At 35.1% G+C, this 21,309-nt stretch overlaps 1 protein-coding gene across 1 annotated transcript in view; it reads left to right on the forward strand.

Moving 5' to 3' along the window:
* Positions 1-21,309, forward strand: part of LOC145239829 (Golgi-associated PDZ and coiled-coil motif-containing protein-like) — a 460,043-nt gene that overhangs the window by 368,192 nt on the left and 70,542 nt on the right. Inside the window, exon 4 of the mRNA XM_080103366.1 lies at positions 18,428-18,523. Within this exon, the coding sequence (XP_079959492.1) occupies positions 18,428-18,523 (96 nt within the window). The remainder of the gene's footprint in view (positions 1-18,427; positions 18,524-21,309) is intronic.

Below are 21,309 nucleotides of genomic sequence, written 5' to 3' on the forward strand. Positions count from 1 at the left end.
AAAAAATATCACTAAACAATTTGCAAGTATTACGTTTCTGAATTTTTGACATGAGGATTAGTTGTTCGTATTATTTGGATTCCTCAGACTACTGTTTTCATCTTGAGTGTCATTTTCACAACGTTTCAGTCTCTGTAACCTCCAACCTTCCTCAGGCGTATCTTGTCGAACTCTGGAATCTGCACAGAATTTTGAACAGAACTCTTCATTTAGTTCAATTCTCATTGCAGGCAACCAAAAAATACAATTGCAAATTTCTTAGGACCTCTATCCAGTCATAACTGATGGAACGAGAGCATGCTACCCCATTAAGTAAATAAAGGTTCCATTTGAAATTTCATCCAGATTTCTGAATGTGACAGAAACATTCTTAAGTCAACAAGATATGCCCAAAGATCGTAAAAGTAGTCTGAAGAATTCAAATAATACGAAATTGCAAGCAAATTCACTACTGGCAAAGCCAGATAGGGACGGCTAGTATCTAATCAAATTATTCTTCAACATATATATGAAATGGTTAAATACATAATTAAATATTTTGGCAGATACTTTATAAACGAAATTAATTGTAATTTGATTTTCGACTTCTTTTAGTTCTATATAAATAATTAACTTTATAATCTTTGTATTAATAAAACTATTAGAAATACTTGACATAATTACATCCTTCTTAAATAAGAGAAGAATCCAGCTTGTCTTCAAAGGTTATATGTCAAAACTTCTGCGGATTTAGAAAAGAATCCAGCTTGTCTTCAATGGTTATATGTCAAAACTTCTGCGGATTTAGAAAAGAATCCAAGTTGTCCTCGACGGTCGTACATCTAAACAATATGATATAAATGCGAGTGTGCCTCGTGGGGTCTACCCTTGGACCTTTATTATTCCTGATATTCATAAATGAACTCTTTGGTAAAATTGACTCCGAGATGGGTACATTTGCTGACAACACAACACTTTATAACAGACATGAGGAGAAAATGAATAAGCACATATCCAAGGCAATTGTGAAAAGCCTAGAGGAAGATCTCTAGTCTGTAGTGGAATGAGGACATAAATGGATGGTAACACTTAATGCTGCCAAAATTACGTTTTCCTTTAATGGTTACAAGAAAATGTCTCAACTACTGATAGTCATAGCTAATAATACATTACCTGAAAGTACTTCATTCAAACTCCTCGGCTTAACGTTCACAGAGAACATGAATTGGAACAGATACATTGAAGGTATTGCTAAGGCTGCTGCAGAGAAGGTGAGCTCTCTCTACCGTGCTAGAAAGTAACTTACGCTTGAGAGTATCCTGTACCTCAACAAAGCCACCATTTACCCATGTATGAGGTATTATCGCCACATTTGGGCTGGTGCATCTGCTATTAGAGTCTCACTCTTACACAGGGTTCAAAAGAGAGTCGCCAACCTAATAGGTCCTGCACTGTTATCTAGGCTTTACCCTCTGTCCCATCGACGAAATGTTGCATCCCTCTGCCTGTTTTACAAGTATTTTAGTGGTAAGTGCTCCGACGAACTACTAACCCTTGTACCCCCCCCCATAAACACCTCCTGACAAACCCAGGAAGCAGCTAAATCTCACCCCATAGACAGTAGAGATGCCAGAAAGCCTTAATAACAAAACACGACATGCCACATACTAAAGTAAGTTTAGAAGAATACAGGGAAAACCGTAATATGTAAAGACATTGGTAAGTCAGATATGTGCTTGTACATATGGAGGGAAACATCTATAGTTATGAGACGAAGTAAAAATTATAGAGAAAAACAGCTGAGAGTAAAACGACTCTAAGAAGCAGCATATATGCTGGTTGACTGTGACCTCCTATGTAAACTTAATATAGAATTTAATGCAAATGGGAACCATTAATTATAAATAATAGATTAGATTACAATTATATATATATATATATATATATATATATATATATATATATATATATATATATATAAAATGGTTATTTCTAATTATTTCCACCTCTTTAAGAAACATGTTTATTAAGTATTGAGCAAGCACTGCCTGTGAATGAAAAGTCGATCAATTGGCCTACATGCAAGATCGTGACGTCCAGTTGCTCAACACTTAATAACGTTTATACATGCTTAAATTCACATTATATATACATAATAACGTTTATAAATGCTTAAATTGACTTCAATATCGTTGCGCTTAATGGTGGCCCTGTGGTTATGTTCCTTGCAAATAGAGACAAAGATGGAAGAATTCTAATCCAATGACCAGTGGCAATCATAACTTCTTGCACTGAGTATTCTGGAAGGATGGAACACTCGTGTTTGTAGGTATTAAAAATGAAGGCTACAGATTTAAAAACGAGAATAAATTTGAACTGCCAAACTAGAATTGTCCATGGTTTAGCAGATAAAGTGTTAAATAATAATCAGTTCTAAGTAACAGTATTCTGTGTCTAGAAGGTCCAGTCCTCAGTGCAGACGATATTAAGAATACAATTACAACTTGCTTAAAACATCTATCCATTCATATAGGAAATTTCAAACAGATTGTCGCGTTTGAAAGAAATATTTCCCAGTTTGAAAAGATGCATCCGAAGAAGTTTGGCAGTTACATAACAAGTTCAGTATGAAGACATGAGTACATCCGGATTCCTCCTCACCAAAATATGATTGGCTGCTTATGTCATAGATACTGACTGATAGACTAGCTTAAAGAGACGTCAATAGCCTCATGTTGAAGGATATACCAGCTCTGACCACAAACACCTGTTCACTAAGACGATTTTCTAGAGTATTATCCAAATACAGTAGCCAAGATCACTCATTTATTTCAAACGAATATATTTCTTTTGTGAGACATAACAAAAGGATATACCGAAAGAACTTTGGAGGTTACATCGTCCGAAACGTTGTGAGAATAACATCCAAGATGTACACAGTGGTCCAAATAATTTAAATAATACAACTTATCAACAGATATTCTCCATTTTTCACTTGATTGGGACATGTTCTTTTAAAACGATTTTCCATTAGAGCAGTCAACTGAAGCCTTTTTAACCTTTGGAGAGATATTATTTTTGCTTTGTTGATTGTTGAAAATGTTCAATCGATTGGCAACTTATAAAACCTAATAGTTTTCTATGGCTTTGAAGTGACTTCAATAATTTCTTTGTGTGTGAATTATTGAATAATCAAATTTATAATAAAATCCGTAAATGTTCAAGCGTTTGTCAAATTGTTAATTTTCCATGAATAATTGTTAATTTAAGTTTAAAATATTTTATATATATATATATATATATATATATATATATATATATATATATATAATATTTTAAATGCTAATTATGGAAGCTGATGTTCAGCCTAGCAGGAAAGTGTCGTTAAATACACTAATTTCTGTAATAGTTATGTTATCTCCCTGACGTCACTCCAGAAATAGAAATGAGACTTTATCCCATCACAGACAGTAATCAGACGTGTAAAAGACATAATCGATTTGAACACTTTTCAGTGACGATTGTATTCCTGTAGGAATCATTCTCCGTATAAATCTGAAGATGAATGAGGCTCACTAATGCAGATGGGCCTTGATTGAGACGTCAGATGTGACTCTACAGGAAGTAATTTCGTTATTCTACTGTTCTTCTATCGTCTAAGCTCACAACGTTTTTTAAGCTATGTTGCTCTTAACAACGGTTTAGAGATGACCAGGTTTCCGCCACAACTAAAACCACTGGGTCTTGATTGAAACAACGCCGTGGTGGTATTACCATGTTTCCTTTGTGAAGTGGAAAGCTTCTTGTTTGGCTCACTACTTGCAAAAATAGAAATTAGACTTTAACTTCTTTCTCAATCAGACGTGTAAAACACAGCTAATAATGGCATCAAGTGGACATCACGCATTTTGTCTTAATTTCTGACTTCAGATTTTGTTTTTAACTTTTCATAATAAATTTGAACGCTTTTCAGTGAAGATTGTGTTTGTGTAGGAATCATTCTCCGTGTGAATCTGAAGATGAGATTCACCAATGCTGATGTGACTCTACAGCAGATCAGCTCACAACGTTTTCCAAGCTTTGCTGCTCTTAACAACATTTTGAAACACTGGTTGAAGGTAACCAGGTTTCCGTTACAACGTAAACCATTGGGCCTTGATTGAGACGATAATAAAACGACCTGACAGTGTGATCAAATGCTTTGTCACCATTCATAATAAGTAATAAAAGTGAGAAATGGATCTCAAATTTTCTGGACGAGTTTGTGTCGTGTATAAGATATAGTTATGGGCAAAAAAGTTAAAGCAAAATGGTACACTTGATTATATGATGACGTGTCTCATAAAGTAATGTGAAATTTCATTACTCATAAGAAAATAATTTCGTATTGGTTTGGGTAAAAAGCTTGTTTGCAAAGAAGAAGACTTTTGGAATCATGAGTTTGGATGCAGCGTATGTACGTATGGCATTGTAACGATTTTAACCACAAGAAAACAAAATTACAACAAAAATTTTTTTTTTACTTCGTCTCTAAACAAGATACGTTGCCATTGAGGCTTATTGTGAATTAAGGGTAATACCTATAGGGGCATCATAAGTGGGGATTTGAGCAGCGAGATGTTTGTTCACATAAAATTTAAATTTTGTATGTGGGAAACAATTAAAGGGTCTCTTAATTGTCCAAACACAATCGATAAAGAACATGTATTGTCAGGGTAAATAAATAGAAAGATGGACAAGCAATACAGAAGTAAATAGGGCGCATTGTATTGATGCTATCTGTGAAATTATGGCTGCAACCAGTAAAGATGGTCTGAAGATGACTGTGATTATAATGTGTCAAAAAATTTCCCCACTGTGCTAAAACCAAAACGCAGATTCCATGAACAAAGCTTCTTTCTTAGAACTGCATGCCTGTGGAACTCTCTTCCGTTCGCCTGTTTGCCACCTGACTACAACTTGGATTCTTTAAAGTCCAACATAAACAAATTCCTGCTGAACCGCCCCCTTAAGTAAGACACTTTATCAAATCCCCAATACTAATGATTACTATGATACTATCCCATTGAGTACTGTACACGCAATAACCCTTATCCCCGAGTGGCTTCTGTGCCTTGATAAGTGGTGACTACCATGAAAAAAAAAACGCCTGAAGGGAATGTGAAAAACATACAAAGATGATGAGCAAGTACAATGATGTCCGACTGACTTAAAGTTCATCCAACAAAGAGAAATAATATCCGGCTCTAAATTCACACATGGGTAGAATTTATATATATATTTTTTTTGATTCCGGAAATATAATATTGCATTCTCCCGTTGTTCAGTAAAACCCAAGGGAGATAACCTGGGTATGGTTCAAGAAAGATAACATGGATAAGATCCAAGTGAAAATATTCTCTGATAATTTCAGAACCCACATCGGTAAACTTCTGAAAATGTGCTCAATTTTCATTGATTTTTTTAAATCATATTTTTTATCCAAATTTTTAACTTTTAATCATTATTAGTGCGATGATAGTTGCAAAATGTAAACGATCTGAAAAAGTTTTTTTTTTTTTTAATAGAAAAACAAAGGCATAGTACTAATAAAAATTATCATTATAAATTTTGTGATGTCTGTAGATTTATATTATTTAGATTATTTCTCATCTTGCATATTATTCTCACAACGTTTTAACCGATGTAACGTCCAACCTTCTTCAGGTGTATCTTGTTACGTCAAAAGAGATATTTGTTTGAAGTAGATGAATGGCTTTGGCTAATAATCTTTTAAGTCACCTTACTGAACAAATGTTCGGGGTCAGAGCTGATATATCTTTTAATATAAGGCCTTTGACGTCTTCTCCAGCTGGTCTATCACTTGGTATTTATGACTTAACCAACCAATCATATTTTATTGAGGAGGAATCCGGATGTACTCTTGTTAATTACATCACTTGTCCTTTTTGCTGAACTTGCAGACGCATGGCGTAATGGATAAAGCACTACACCACAGTCTTCTCTAAGCTGAAGATTCAATCGTCAGTGTGGGCAATCCTAAGAATAGAATTACTTAAGATTCGGTTATGGCTAATAGAACGAATACAAACTGCCTCTATATATTGAATAAAAAAGGTTCTGCTTGAAATTCAGTACAGATTCCTGAGTTTTAGAGAAAGGTTCCCAACAAGTTCAATTAGATATGCCTGAAAAAACTTGTAGGTTACATCGGCCGAAACGTTTTGAGAATATAATCGAAGATTAGAATAGTAATTCGGATAAAACAAATAATGCAAATTATCGTTCCTCGTCTGTTGTTTTGTATTTATTCGGAATTGCCATCGTTTGAATTTACCATTTATATGAATTACTTATCTTGATATACGCTACGGGAGGAAAGGGGGAACAGCATCTACGGTTTCTTTTCTCAACATTCTCAATCATTTTCTTCCTAGCATATCTGAGGATGTTGGCATGGTGACCGGATAATGAAATGATGATTTGATTTAAGCATGCATGTGTTGTTGCTGTTGCTTCTTTCATATAGAAAAAGAGGAACAGAAAGAGAGAGGTTTTTAAAGATAAAGAGAGAGAGAGAGAGAAAGAGAGAGATAATGAAAGAGACAAAGAGATAGGTGGTAAAAATGAAGAGGACAGAGAGAGAGAGAGAGAGATAAAAGTAAAAGAGAAGTAGAAATAAGGGCAAAAAGTGAAAAATAAAGTAGAAAGCAAAAAAAGCGGGAGGGGGGATAGCAAGAAAAGAGAGAGGGAGAGAGAGCGAGAGAGAGAATTTCATGCACATCTCATTTCTGATGATGAATGAATCATCATCTCACAGCTCGTTCGTTTATTGTCGTCGTCGTTGTCGTCGTCGTCGTCGTCGTCTTGACTCCGGCCATGTCTATATCAGTTTCTGCTTTTATTGGAACCAAAATGCCACTGCATGCAACAAAAAAAAAAAAAAAACAACAACAAAAAAAAAACACCTGATCTTAAATGACATGATTATTTTCTGGTTTTGATTTGACGCCTCCTAAAGGTCAAAAGGTCATTTCCTCTTGACATCCGACGATGAACCATGCCTTGCCTGGTACAAGGCTAATTTAATATATAATCCTATTTTATTTTTTTTTTATTGCATTTTCACCCCAAACAACACACAGTGTCACTTTGATATAAGGGACCACTATCCGGGGTATAATTTGCAGGGATACTATTTTAACATTGATGTTGGTGATATAATTATTGACTGATTTCATTTGGTTTGCCCATTTTACAAATTAATACATATCTGAATTTCAAAAATTCATAACTATATTAATTTGCTTAGGAGTGAATTCACACACACACACACACACACACACACACACACACACACACACACACACACACACACACACACACACACACACACACACTAAAACGTATAATAATAAAATATTTATTATTAAATAATTATTTGTAGTTCCCTTACAAGTGGCCCTTTAATAAGTAATAATAAAAGCCGTCAAATCTAAGCTATAAATGCAAGTTCCTTCCTGTTGAAGATTGTTATGATGGCTGACTGGTTGTTCGCCAACATAATTCGCCACATATATGATTTATTTTTCATATCGTCCATAGCCATTCCAGGTCGCCACCTTTTTTAGGGGTCCTGGATATGACCTTAAACTATATCCGATGGTGAGGACCCAGCTTGCAGGCTTCGGAGAGTGTGGAGTCACCCTTTAATTGCCATTGCTCCCAGGTCCACTCTGACCTGGAGTGGTAGTACCTGTTAGAGTCCCAACTATAGGTTAAATAGAAACTGACTTGAAAAAAAACAAATATATTCTATTAAAAAATCTTTCTTCAAAATCACTGGATGTGGCATTAAATAACCTGAAAACAACTAACTAATCAACATTTTTTAGGGCGCTCGGAATTGAGTTGAAGATGATTCTTGTTCTACAGTTCAAATCGTGTAACTCCTCATCTTGTAGCTGTTGTTTCACGACGTTTTGGCCAACTATTCCTCTGGCCTGCGTCAGGTCATTAACTGCAATGGGATAGGAACCCTGAATCTCCTAACTGCATTCTCAGCAATTACTGCTTTCCATAGTTGTTGTTATTGTCTCACCACGTTTTGAGCCAACTAAGCCTCTGGTCGGCTTTGGGTAGGATTGAAACTGCTATCTTCAGACAATGCTCACCTATAACCATAGAGATTCAACGTCTCTATCCACTGCGCCATGGGCCCAAAACATTGAAAAAACAACAACTTATAGATGAGGATAATAGTCCGCAATAAATAAATAAATAAATAATACAAATTACTCATCTCAATAATGAATTCCAATTAATTAAATAATAAGCTGATAATAATTAAATATTAATCATTAAATAATCACACACACCCACACACACACACATATATATATATATATGGCATAATCTTGTTTACACACTGATTCTTGTCAGATCACTGAAGTTAAACAATGTTGAGCCTGGTTAGTACCAAATGGGTGACCAATTGGGAATTCTAGGTGCCGTATGTGGTCTTCGCTTATCTCAACATTATTTCCTGAACCTCCACTTTCAACTGGTATTTAACGATGCCGACTCAGGAGAGGTGTGGTTGGAGATTGTGCCACTCTTGTCACAAAAATTCCACACACAGGCACCCTTACAGTGGGTATCCATAGTCTGTCAAGACTGAAGGAAAGTACAATATATATATATGCCTGAAGAAGGTTGTAGGTTACATCAGCCAAAACATTGTGAGAATAACATCGAAGATTAGAGTAGTAGCTCGGATAAAACAAATTATCTCTTCTTGTCTGTTGCTTATCCTTCCAGAAGGAAGCTTCACATGCCTCCATGCAGTAGCAGTTCAAAATATGTGTTCTTCTACATTGCACTCTAGAGAACCTACTGTTTCTTTTATAAAATTATTTTATATAAACTTATTTCCAGTTAACGAAAAAATAAAATTAAAAAATTTACGTACAAGGTTTGAACCTACAGACATCATGCAAAAAGAAAAAATCATGTAAATTTTCAAGTCTAATAAAATTCTTTGCAGTTAATGAAAAAAGAATTAAGAAATTTACATGTGGAGTTTGAACCTACAGACCACATCATGCAAGAAAAAAAAAAGACGCTATCAACTTACACACAGTAGAATTTTCACAGCCCATTGTTCTATCATTGTTGCTAAGCGACGACATGGAAAAAAATAGCTTTACCGGCGATAGATAAATTAAAATAATTGTTTTTATTATCCATTATTGGTAATTATCAGGAGTATTCTGAGACAAAACTTAACTAAGATCACTCTCAGACTTATACACTAAAGTTCTGTAAATTTAAAAGAAAATCTGTTCAGGCGTTTCGGAATCTATAAGGAAGGAATTTATGCGCACATAGACAAAGTTGCATTTATATAATTGTATAGATCAAACGTAGATTAATATTATATTTATTAGTTTTGTTACTAGAAATTGTAAAATTCTGGGATGGTTGGGCGTGGGGCCAGCACCCTCACCCTGTAAAAAGAACTCCTTGTTACAAAAACATCGACAAAAAGTTGTAGATGGCCTATGCCCCTCCAGGGGCTCAAGGGCTATGGATGGATTTAAAAGTCATGGACAAAGGATATCATACAGCCTAGGCAATCCAACGTCAGGATGAGTTCAATTGTTTCTGGGATATTTCTGCCAGGTCGGACGAATTTTTATATATTGAGCTTTACGTTTTTGGCTAGGATCGTCTTGGAAATATTATCTCACTGTAATATTTAAGTAGACAATTAACTTAATCAGCTACTCTGTGACTTAACTTTCTTCTCTCTCTCTCTCTCTCTCTCTCTCTCTCTCTCTCTCTATATATATATATATATATATATATATATATATATATATATATATATATATATATATAATTAATGTACTCGTAGGAAGAAAAATTAGACCGTATATTTGAGGCCACTGTGAAGGTTTCCAGCATCCCAAATTCACTTTTCAAGCGGTCAGCAATTTAGTACCATGCTATTACATGAACTCCTAACGTTGTTTTACGTGTGAAAAAAATTGAAGGTGGTAATACCACGGCACTAAATTACTGGTCAAAAGACAGGTGAACTTGGGGGAATTTAGAATGGTCTCAAATCCACGGTCTAACTTTTCTTTTTTCATATACATTAATTAGCACCCAATTTTTTTTTTTTAATTAATTAAAATGTCATTTAAATTCGACTAGAATAATCTTATCTGTTTTTTTTTTTTTGGTTTTGTTTTTTGTGGGGGGGGGGAGTCATATCTGGCATTGTAATAATTAATATGATTTCATTGTAATAATATTATCACCTTTATCTTAAGTTTGTTAATAGATTTAACAATAACTAAAAAAATTTTTTTTCACTCTCGTTTACAAATATATGAAAATTAAAAAGAAAACTGGTCTCGTTTTAAAAATTAATTATAATCTCTATATAATACGATAGCGTGTGTGTTATTTTTTGTGTAACACTTACATTCGGGTCGTTTTATTATTATGTACTTACATTTCTTGTCATAAATAATTTGACCAAGAATTCGTCATAAGTTTTTGTTTCAGTTTCGATTATAGCTGATGGCACTTAAGTCATCTATTTTTTTTTATAAACTAGCAGTTCAGCCCGGCTTTGCTCGGGCCCTATGTACTGTTCATAACTTGCCCTACGTGTGAATACACTTTATGCAAGATTTCAAATGTTTAGACCAAAAATTGTCTGAGTAATTTCGTAGAGATCGCAGAAGTCAATGTTTTTTAACTTTGACCTCAATTTGGACCCCTTAACATTTATTATTTTTGTCTCAAATCAAAATAAAAAGTTTTACCCATGTCCAAATTACTTACATCTAAAATTTCAAGTCTTTAGACCCAAAATTGGCAAAGGAATTTGGTAGAATCTGCAAAGGTCAACTCTTTCAACTTTGACCTTTTGGCAGAGAAATTTTCGTCCCCAAACTGATTAAAATGCTTGTCGCATGTCTGAATACCCGTTATGTATAAATTTCAAATGTTTAGACCCAAAATTGGCTCAGTAGTTTGGTAGACACCACAAAGATCAAATTTTTTAAACTTTACTCCCAGGTCCACACACACACACACACACACATTATTTTATATAAACTTCTTTCCAGTTAACGAAAACAAACATTAAGAAATTATTTTCAACCCAAATTTTTGACCCAAACCAATTAAAAAGTTTGCCTATCTCTGAATACAGTTTATGTAAAATTTCAAATGTTTAGACCAGAAATTGGCTGAGTAATTTGGTAGAGACCAGAAAGGTCAAATTTTTTAAAACTTTGACCCTAATTTTTACCCCTTAACATTTATTTTTTGGGGCTCAAATAAATTATAAAGTTAGATCCATATCCAAGTAACCTACATTTAAACTTTCAAGTGTTTAGACCCAAAATTGGCGGAGGAGTTCGGTAGAGTTTTCAAAGGTGAAATCGTTGAACTTTGACCCCTTGACAGGCAAAGCTCTGGCTTTTTTTTTTATAATGTAGTTATCACTTATCTATGCCCAGAAGCCACCCGGGAATAAGGGTTATTGCATGTACAGTACGTTAGTATTGGAGATTTGATAAAGTGTTTTACTTAAGGAGGCGGTTCATCAGGAATTTGTTTATGCTGGACTTGAAGACATCCAGGTTGTGGTCAGGTGGGAAACAGGCAAACGGAACAGAGTTCCACAGGCTTGCACTTCTAAGAAAGAAGATTTGTTCATGGAATCTATGTTTTAGTTTTGGCACGGATAAAGAGTGGGGAAAATTTTTGACAGTGGTTTCAGCTAGACCGGTATTTATTGTGAAAGATTGGCGAGGGGGTACCAGAGATTGGAGCTCAGACGAGCATTTGCCATGGAAGTAACAATAAAACAAAGACAGGTTCGCAACGTCTCTCCTGTGGGAGAGAAATTGCAGGGAAGAGAAAAGGGCATCGCCCACTAAGCCATGAAACCTATTTTGTACTCTGTCAAGGCAGGATAGACTGTTTTTAGCAGTTCCTGTCCAGATATGGCAGCAGTACTGCATCCTTGGACGTACTTGGCTTTTATATATATAGAATTGCATCAGCAGTGAGATATCTTCTGGAGCGGTAGAAGGATCCTGCCATTTTTCCAGCGACCTTGGCAACTGACTTGATGTATGTGTTCCATTTCAGATCAGGAGTAAAGGTCAATCTCAGAAGCTTATGAAAACATGGAACTTCCCCTAGACAAGAGCCATCTATTTTAATTGGTGGCAGATGGGGATCACATTTCAATATAATGTTAATACCAGAGCTTGTGGGTATTCATGAAGGTAATAAAACTCCCAACCGGATGTTGACTCCTCGGCTGTCACTATACATAGGCTCCACACAACCATCCGGTCAAAAAGAGAAAAATAATAAAAAAATTAATTAACCAATGGGAGCGAAGCACGCTAAAAAATAAGATTGAACAACCAACGTGCCTGTGGGAGCCGGCAAGGAGAAATACAAACCCAAGATTTTTGCAAACAAGTAGAGAGAAAGAAACAAGACCAAGGAAACAAGTGCAGTCAAGCGATAAGTTATCTCCCCTTTCAGTGTTAAAGCTGGAAAACACCCCTCTCTGTGACCGCTACTCAAATAACAAAAAGAAACAAGGAATAGGTACTCTTTATGAACATTCTCCCTTTTTTCCTCCATTTATTCCAACATCTTACTCTGTATATATATATTATTCCTTAATTGGAAATTTATTTTGAGATGAGCATTATATGTTTAAAAAAAAAACAAAAAAAACAACAACTAATAAAGATGAGACTAATAGTCCGAAATAAAATAAAATTAACATCTTACTTTGTATTATTTTGAAAGGTGATGACTAGGGCTACAGCAGCATATTCTTTTTGTTGTTTTGACTCTCGAGTGTGTATCTGTTGATATATGCTTTATATGTGGTTCTCGGTTGATTAACTGTGTCTGTGTCGGATATATACTCGAGAGTCAAAACAATGAAAATAATATGCTGTTGTCATAACCCTAATGATGACCATGAAACTGAACTTTTTTGGAACACGCACATTCAATCTAGTCTTTTATTATTGATAAAAGTTACTCAAACCCTTAAAATGTTCATAGTTTTTCTTGTGTTAAATGGAGTTTCTATTTTATGCATTTTTTTTTATGTTGTAATACACGAAATGAACGGCTCTCGTCTTGGAGTGGCTTCATGTTTTGACAAGCTTCTGGGCTTGACCTTTACTCCCAATCTGAAATGGAACACATATATCAAATCCATTGCCAAGATCGCTGGAAAAATGGTGGGAACCTTCTACCGCTCCAGTAACAAAATCACTCCTGATGCAATTCTCTACCTATATAAAAGCCAGGTACAGCCAACGATGGAGTACTGTTGCCACATCTGGGTAGGGGCTGCTAGAAGCAGCTTATCCTTCCTTGACAGAGTTCAAAATAGACTTCGTAGCTTAGTGGGGGATGCCCTTTTCTCTTCTCTGCAACCCCTTTCCCACAGAAGAGACGTAGCGAGCCTGTCCCTGCTTTATCGTTATTTTTATGGCAGGTGCTCATCTGAACTTCGATCTCTGGACCCCCCTCACTAGACTTTCACGAAAAACACTCGTCTAGCCAAAACCACTATCAATAACTTCCCACCCTCTTTATCTATGCTTAAACCTAAATGTTGATTCCATGAACAAAGCTTCTTTCTTAAAAAGCACGCCTGTGAAATTCTCTTCTGATTGCCTGCTTTCCAGCTAGCTACAATCTGACTGTCTTCAAGTCCAATGTAAACAAGTTCTTGATGAACCGTCCCTAAGTAATCCAATTTACAAAATTCCCACTACTTATGGTTACTAAGCTATAATCACATTGACTAATGTATACCCATTAACCCTTATCCTCGAGTGGCCTCTGGCCCTTGATAAGTGGTGATTCCTGTGTAAAAAAAAAAAAAAAAAAAAAAACTGTAAGCTCAAATTCTGACTAGAACTAAATTTTATTCCGATGAGAAATAACTAAATGAAACAACTTCTTTCTGCATTGAATATGGAACTTATTTGAAAACGTATTTTTTATTATTCCCATTTTTTAATAAATACATTCATCGATCCTGTTTTTTTACTAATTTCAAAATTGTTTATCATAGAAGTTTAAATTAACGATTAATAACTTTTTGTGCGTCCACAACTCGCGAGGACATTAAAGGTGTTCAGACAATTTTTAGCAATATAAAGATATTAACTGGAGTTTATGTTGTTGGAAATCATCTTGAATTAATAACGAAAGTGTTAAAAAGAGAAAATGAAGAGACAATGCCGGCGGCGTACACGCGATATGAAATGTAATTGAAATGAAAACAACTGTGTTCTACTTAGAATATGGAACTTAATTGAAAATACAATTTACTTTATTTTTTTGATAAAAATAATCGGGGCTTCTATATCTAAGAGCGAAATTCGAAAACCAAAATATTTAATATCATGTAAAAAAAAAAATAAAAAATGGTACCCATGTAATTGTTATGTCGCAAATAGTTACATATCCAGAAACTACGAAAACGATATTGTGGAAAAATAATTATTAATGAAAACCAGTTTTCGATAAAAGTTATATGGGGGGCAAATGTGTCCGACATTTTGAATTGATATTGCGTCACGTGACGTAAGCAAAAAGGGGAAGTAACTTAGTTGTAACTGAATTTGTCGACTTTTCTCTCGATCTCGCTCGATTTCACAATTTCTTTTTACATTAGTAATTATTTTTCTGCCTGATCGTTTTCTCTAATTTTTGGAAATATTACTATTAGCGACGTGACAATAACGGAGATACCATTTTTTTTTTTTTTACTTGTAATTCAGTATTTCGATTTTTGCTCTTACGATATTCTATATCGTAAGAGCTAAAATCGAAATACTGCAGCAGCACCAAATAATCTATTTACTTTACCCTTTTAAAAGCGGCACTTTTTTTTTTGCAATGGGCATATACTACAAAGACAAAAATGCCATTTAATTAAAAAAATCCATTTGTGAATTAGAAACAAAGAAGTCCTTATTTCTGTAGGTGGATATTTAATCTCGCCTCCTATTATTTATATCACTAAAATTAAAAATGGATTATGTTTTCAATAAAATTCATTCAAAATACGTTTATTAATGTAAAATCATTGGTCAGATATGTGTTAGGTTGGAAATATCGATCATTGATCCATTACTGCATCTATTAACTGTTAACAGATCCACATTGTGGCTAGCTTTGCTTCATATATATGACTAGCAGAGCTACTCAGCATTGCCCCGAAGCAAAAGTGCATCATATTAAAACTTATATCTTTTTACCTTTCTCTTTTTTTTTTTTTTCCGGTTCCCCGGTTCCCCCTCTCCTTGCCTCCCATAATCCAGCCAATTCCTTTCGCTGGATACACACTCACACATGCACATACCAACCTATGATTTTTACAGATATCTCAAGAAATAAGGAATGTAAATCCTTTAATAAGTACATAAAATAAATGAAAATCGATAATCCTGACAATATCTTCGCCAGTTTAGTATCAATGAATGTGATTTTTTTCTTCTAAAATTTAGATATTATTTATTCTGGCCAACAGCAATAAAAGATATAGCAACTTTGTGAGTCTTTGTTTTGAAATTTTAGAGTTTTAGCTGGACATACATACATACATACATACATACATACATGATGAGTATATGATGATTGCAACGTCTTGTCAGACGAGTGCCACTCCCTCAGTCACTGAAAGTCTATGAGCCCAAAGATAACCTTTTTTTTTTTTTAGTCCTGCCAGCGAATTCACATGCTCAAGCAGACATGTCATTGAAGACGGTCCTTGGCATACATACATATATATACATATACACACACATACATACCCATAAACATACGCACATGCACACATCCATACATACACAATACATATAACACATACATACAAACATATACATACACACATGCACACACATATACATATATATGCATACACCTATATACTATCATATACAAATACATACACACATATACATACATATTCACATACATATACGTACACATGTATGCACATATACATACATACACATAAAGTTACCTACATATACCAACACATACATATATATGCATATATACATATACATACACACAAATATATATATACGTATATACATACAAACACACATAAACATGTATACACAATAAATAAATAAATAAAAATATATACACACATACATATATACATACATATACAAATAGGTATACATACACATGCATACATTAGTACATATATTAACATACATACATACATACATACATACACACACATATGCATATATAGAATGATGGAAGATCAATTATTACATGCTTCCAGCATTTCAGGGCTACACACATGACACTTTTTCTATCACCACGGACAATTTTTATAGACAAATGCCTGAGGAAGTATCTATACAAAGATGGTGTTACAGAGTTTTAACTTTGTACGACAGCTAAGTCTCTCTCTCGGTTCAAAATGTTGAGATCCAGCAACAAGCATGAGCAAGATAGCCAGCAACAAATTAAACTGCAGACCAACTTAATGCGGGTACTGGTCTTCCGCTTTATGTATTTTTTTTTTTAATCAGAGATTTGCTTTACCCAGAGGGGTTGCCTTAACAGGGCTTTGGGGAGTCCTCTCCATCCCACACACATATCGAAATAAACATATACACCTACACATACAAGCATGCATACAAACAGATGCACGCAAACATACATACGCAAGAACAAACACACATGACAACATGCACATACACTCAAACATTCATACATACACGCATGTACATACATATGCACACACACGTACACATATACGTACATGTAGAATATATATGAAGGAGCATTTATGACGACGATGATGATGGTTGTTACAAATAGGTGAATTCAACATGAATAAAAGAGTAAAACAACCCCAAATACACAGAAGATAAAATAGAGAGACGTTCGCTTCGCCGGTTGTACAGTTTTTAAAATGAAAACGCGTTCATGACGGCACAAATCCACAACGTTCATGACGAGGACGATGATGGTTGTTACGAATAGGTGAATTCAACATGAATAAAAGAGTAAAACAACCCCAAATACAAAGAACATAGAATAGAGAGACGTTCGCTTCGCCGGTTGTACAGCTTTTAAAATGAAAACGCGTTTATAACGGCACAAATCCACAACGTTCATGACGAGGACGATGATGGTTGTTTCGAATAGGTGAATTCAACATGAATAAAAGAGTAAAACAATCCCAAATACACAGAAGGTAGAATATAGATACATACATACATACATACATACATACAGGCAACCAGGAATATATATAGACAGTGTTGCTTCGCTCAAATGGCTCAAGAGCGGGAGATTTCCATTTGATGAAGAAAAACTCATTGTAGTCAGTCAAAATCAGGGCTTACTCACAAATGGATTTTAAAAAAATGACTGGCAAATGGCCAGTGCAGGTTTTGTAACTCAGCGATTGAGAGCCCAAGTCACCTAATGTCGGGATGCATAGTGTTATTAGTAGATGGCCCTTAAACTGTCCGTCACAACAAAGTATGTAAATACCTCCATTGGAAGATCCGTGGAGAGATGCAACTTGACAGATTGTCGAACGTCTGAGAACATGAACCACCACCGATAACATCAAATGGAAAAGTGACAGTGTTCTTTGACAAAGACATGCAGGCGGGCAGATGCATAAAAGACAAGGCCATCAAACCAGATATTGTAATATGAAACAAGCCCGAAAGAACTGCACTCATTATCGATGTCACAGTCCGAAATGATTTTGGCCTTAATAGAGCTGAATGGGAAAAGATAGCAAAATATCAGGACCTAAAAAATGATCTAAAAACGACATTGTCTTTGAAAGAAATAAACATTATACCGGTTGAGATAGGAGCAACTGGTTTAATGAAAAAGAATCTTCAGAAATACTTAAAAGCAATCCTTGGAAGACCAAGCTGTAATGAAATACAAATAGCAACCATAGAGAACAGCGTCTATGTTTAAAAGAGCCCTCTGATATAAATTTAAATCATAATGGAAGTAAGTGTTAACTCCAGGAGGGAGCCCCTTGATCTCTTAAAACTAAAGTAAAATTAAAAAAAAAAAAACAACAACTACCCTTTGTATAAGATTGTAAAGAATCATCTTCTTTAACAAACGAGAAAGATATTATTTATCTAACAATCAGCTTGTTTCTCACCCCCTCTCTCTTGTTTGCTTTCAATAATGGAAATGGATATCCAAATCAATTACTTTATTTCTCAAACAAATTTTGAAAGCAGATACAAATAATGAAACTAAATGCAAGGTATTGCTTTTAGCTGACATTTACTATTATGTATTCAATAATTTGCATTTATTTAATTGCTTTATTTATGTATTTTTTATTCAGGATTTCTTGTCGCTGAAAAAACGCCATGGTCTTGGAGATGTACGAAAAGTCCATCTACAGAAATCTGCTGATGAAGGATTGGGAATGTCTATAACAGTAAGCTATTTTCTACCCTATAATATCTCTCTTTTAAAGATTTTATATCTATTTGTTGTTAGCTCAGACGGTAACAAACAAGGCTGGAGCACTAACTGTTTTGGTTTCGATTCTAGCTGATGACCTGCAAGTATGATTGTTTAAAAACTTTTGTACTCATTATTATATATATATGGTACAATATAATAATTAATAGTGGAATGACCCTATAATACGAAAGCTCCATAAATTAAAATATCATATTTAAACGTATTTTACAACCAGGAAACGCCGGGCGGCTGTTATATATTATAGCTATGAAAAAGGGAAGATGAGTTTTTTCTATCTATGATAAAACGAAGGACAGGGGGAAAATATTTAAGGAAGGTTAAGAAAAAAAAAATAGGCAATGGGGTGACGTCGGCTGACCAGTTTTCGCCCTCACTTTTCAAAAGCCAAATCGAGGGTTTTCTTTTTATATATATATAATATTTTATTATTATAGGGAAACGAATTTAAACGTGGGGAGCGATTAAAATAAAATCAAATTATAGGAGGGGGGATAAAAAATGAGAGGAACGACTAAAATAAATCTATCTTTATGATATGGGGAGAAAACGCCTTAGAGACAAATCTAAAAGACAATCATTCTGCTTACAGGGAGAGGGTCTCCTTAACCGGACGTGAATAGTCTCCAAGACCTTCAAATAAAATAACGAACTATAATAAAGTTTTGTACCCCCCCCCCCCCAAAAAAATAATGAAATATATATATATGTATATGTGTGTGTGTGTGTGTGTGTGTGTGTGTGTACATATATTGAGTATAGAGAATCTTGTGTTCTTGTTGTAAAAATACGTTCATGAACAACAATGCGAGTGTTGTTATTGTTTTTTTTTTTGTTCGTTTTATGATGTCATTGGACACGATTCTTAAACTTTTATTCTGAAGAATCGCACTTATAGAAAATCCGGAATATACAGGGTGAACAGAAAGTCCTTGGACCATTTTTAGTTTTAAAATTAAATATTGTTAAAATCATTTTTTCTCTTTTCGAAAAAAGTAAGTATTTAGTCTAACTATTGATATAATTATTTTCAACAAAAATATAAAAATAATTGTGTTTAAACTTTCAGAAAAATGAGCAAACGAGAGGCCATAATTCAGCTTCATTGCGCGGGAAGGACAAACTCAGAAATTATTAAACTCTTGAAAGTGGCTAAATCCACCGTGTACCATGTTGTGAACAGATTTAAGGAACGTGGTACATCTGAAGACCGTCCTAGGAGTGGAAGACCTCGCACTGCTCGAACAAAGAAGGTGATTAAAGCTGTCCGAGAGAGGGTAAGGAGGAACCCGAAGAGATCTGCAAGACAAATGGCTACAGACATGAATGTGACTGTGAACTCGATGAGAACCATCGTAAAAAAGATCTCCAGTTGTCCCCCTACAAGATGAGAAAGAGACAGTACCTCACACCTGCCCAAAAGCACAAGAGACTTGAAAGAGCAAAGCTTCTTCTTGGAGAACTGAAGGCTGGCACGGCAGAGCGAGAGATCGTTTTTTCTGATGAAAAACTCTTTCACAATTGAAGCCACTGTTAACAATCAGAACGACAAAGTTTACGCAAAATCTTCAGCAGGCATTGATGACTCCGTGAGAATAGTTGTCCGCCGACAAAAGCCGTCTTCCCTCATGGTGTGGGCTGCAGTCTCCAAATCTTGGAAGTCCCTCTGATTTTCGTGGAGCAGGGGGTTAACATCAACACAGATCGCTACATTAACGATATTTTAGTTCCAGCACTTGAAGAGATGAAGAAACACTTCAAAGATCAGCCTTTAACCTTCCAATAAGATAGAGCACCATCCCACACCTCCAGAAAACTCAAGACTGGTGCCAACGTCATTTTCTAAGATTCTGGAGTAAGGAGATGTAGCCTCCTGCATCGCCTGATTTGAATCCCATGGCTTTTTCGGTGTGGTCTTTGTTGGAGGCAAAGGTCTGTTCTGTTGCTCATCCAAGTGTTGATGCTTTGAAGACATCTCTTCTGAGTGAATGGGCTAAAATACCTCAGGAAACGCTGCATGCCTCGGTTGGTAACTTCAAACAGAGAATTAAACGTCTAATCGAAAGGAAGGGACATCACATTGAAAATAAATAATTTGAATTTATTCTTGGTTTCCTAACTCATAATTTTCATTCATGTTTAATTTATATGTTTGTAATTTTCTATTAATAAACCACTTTTGAATTGGTCCAAGGACTTTCTGTTCACCCTGTATAAATTTATATTGGTTGTTCATGCATCAACGAAACGGTCAATCAAGTATTTGAATTCATAAATGCAGTTTTAATACAAAATCACAAGAATCGTGTACACACACATCATTTTCTCTCTCTCTCTCTCTCTCTCTCTCTCTCTCTCTCTCTCTCTCTCTCTCTCTCTCTCTCTCTCTCTGAATGCAGAGATTTCATAGTTGGTATCTGGGGCCACATTTAATCCGCTGGGAAGCATGGACTCCCAGTCTTCATTAAGACATGAAAAACTTTGAGGTCTACTGTGCGCTTTGTCTTGTGGCAGCTGTTGCATCGATTGATATTAGCAGTAATACCAAAAAGTATGGATGGTTCTACACAAAACCTTCACCACTATAAACAAACCGTCTATGTGGATTTCTGAACAACTTAGTTGTTGTGGCGGACCTCGTATGTTGAAACTAACGGGAATACCCATTACAGACAGAATTACATACGATCTTACAATGGATAATGGCAGCATACAGATCGTATTCTCTGTGCTTTATTT

This window comes from Euprymna scolopes, chromosome 19 (assembly GCF_053919585.1).
Source record: "Euprymna scolopes isolate OS-2025 chromosome 19, ASM5391958v1, whole genome shotgun sequence".
NCBI lineage: Eukaryota > Metazoa > Mollusca > Cephalopoda > Sepiida > Sepiolidae > Euprymna > Euprymna scolopes.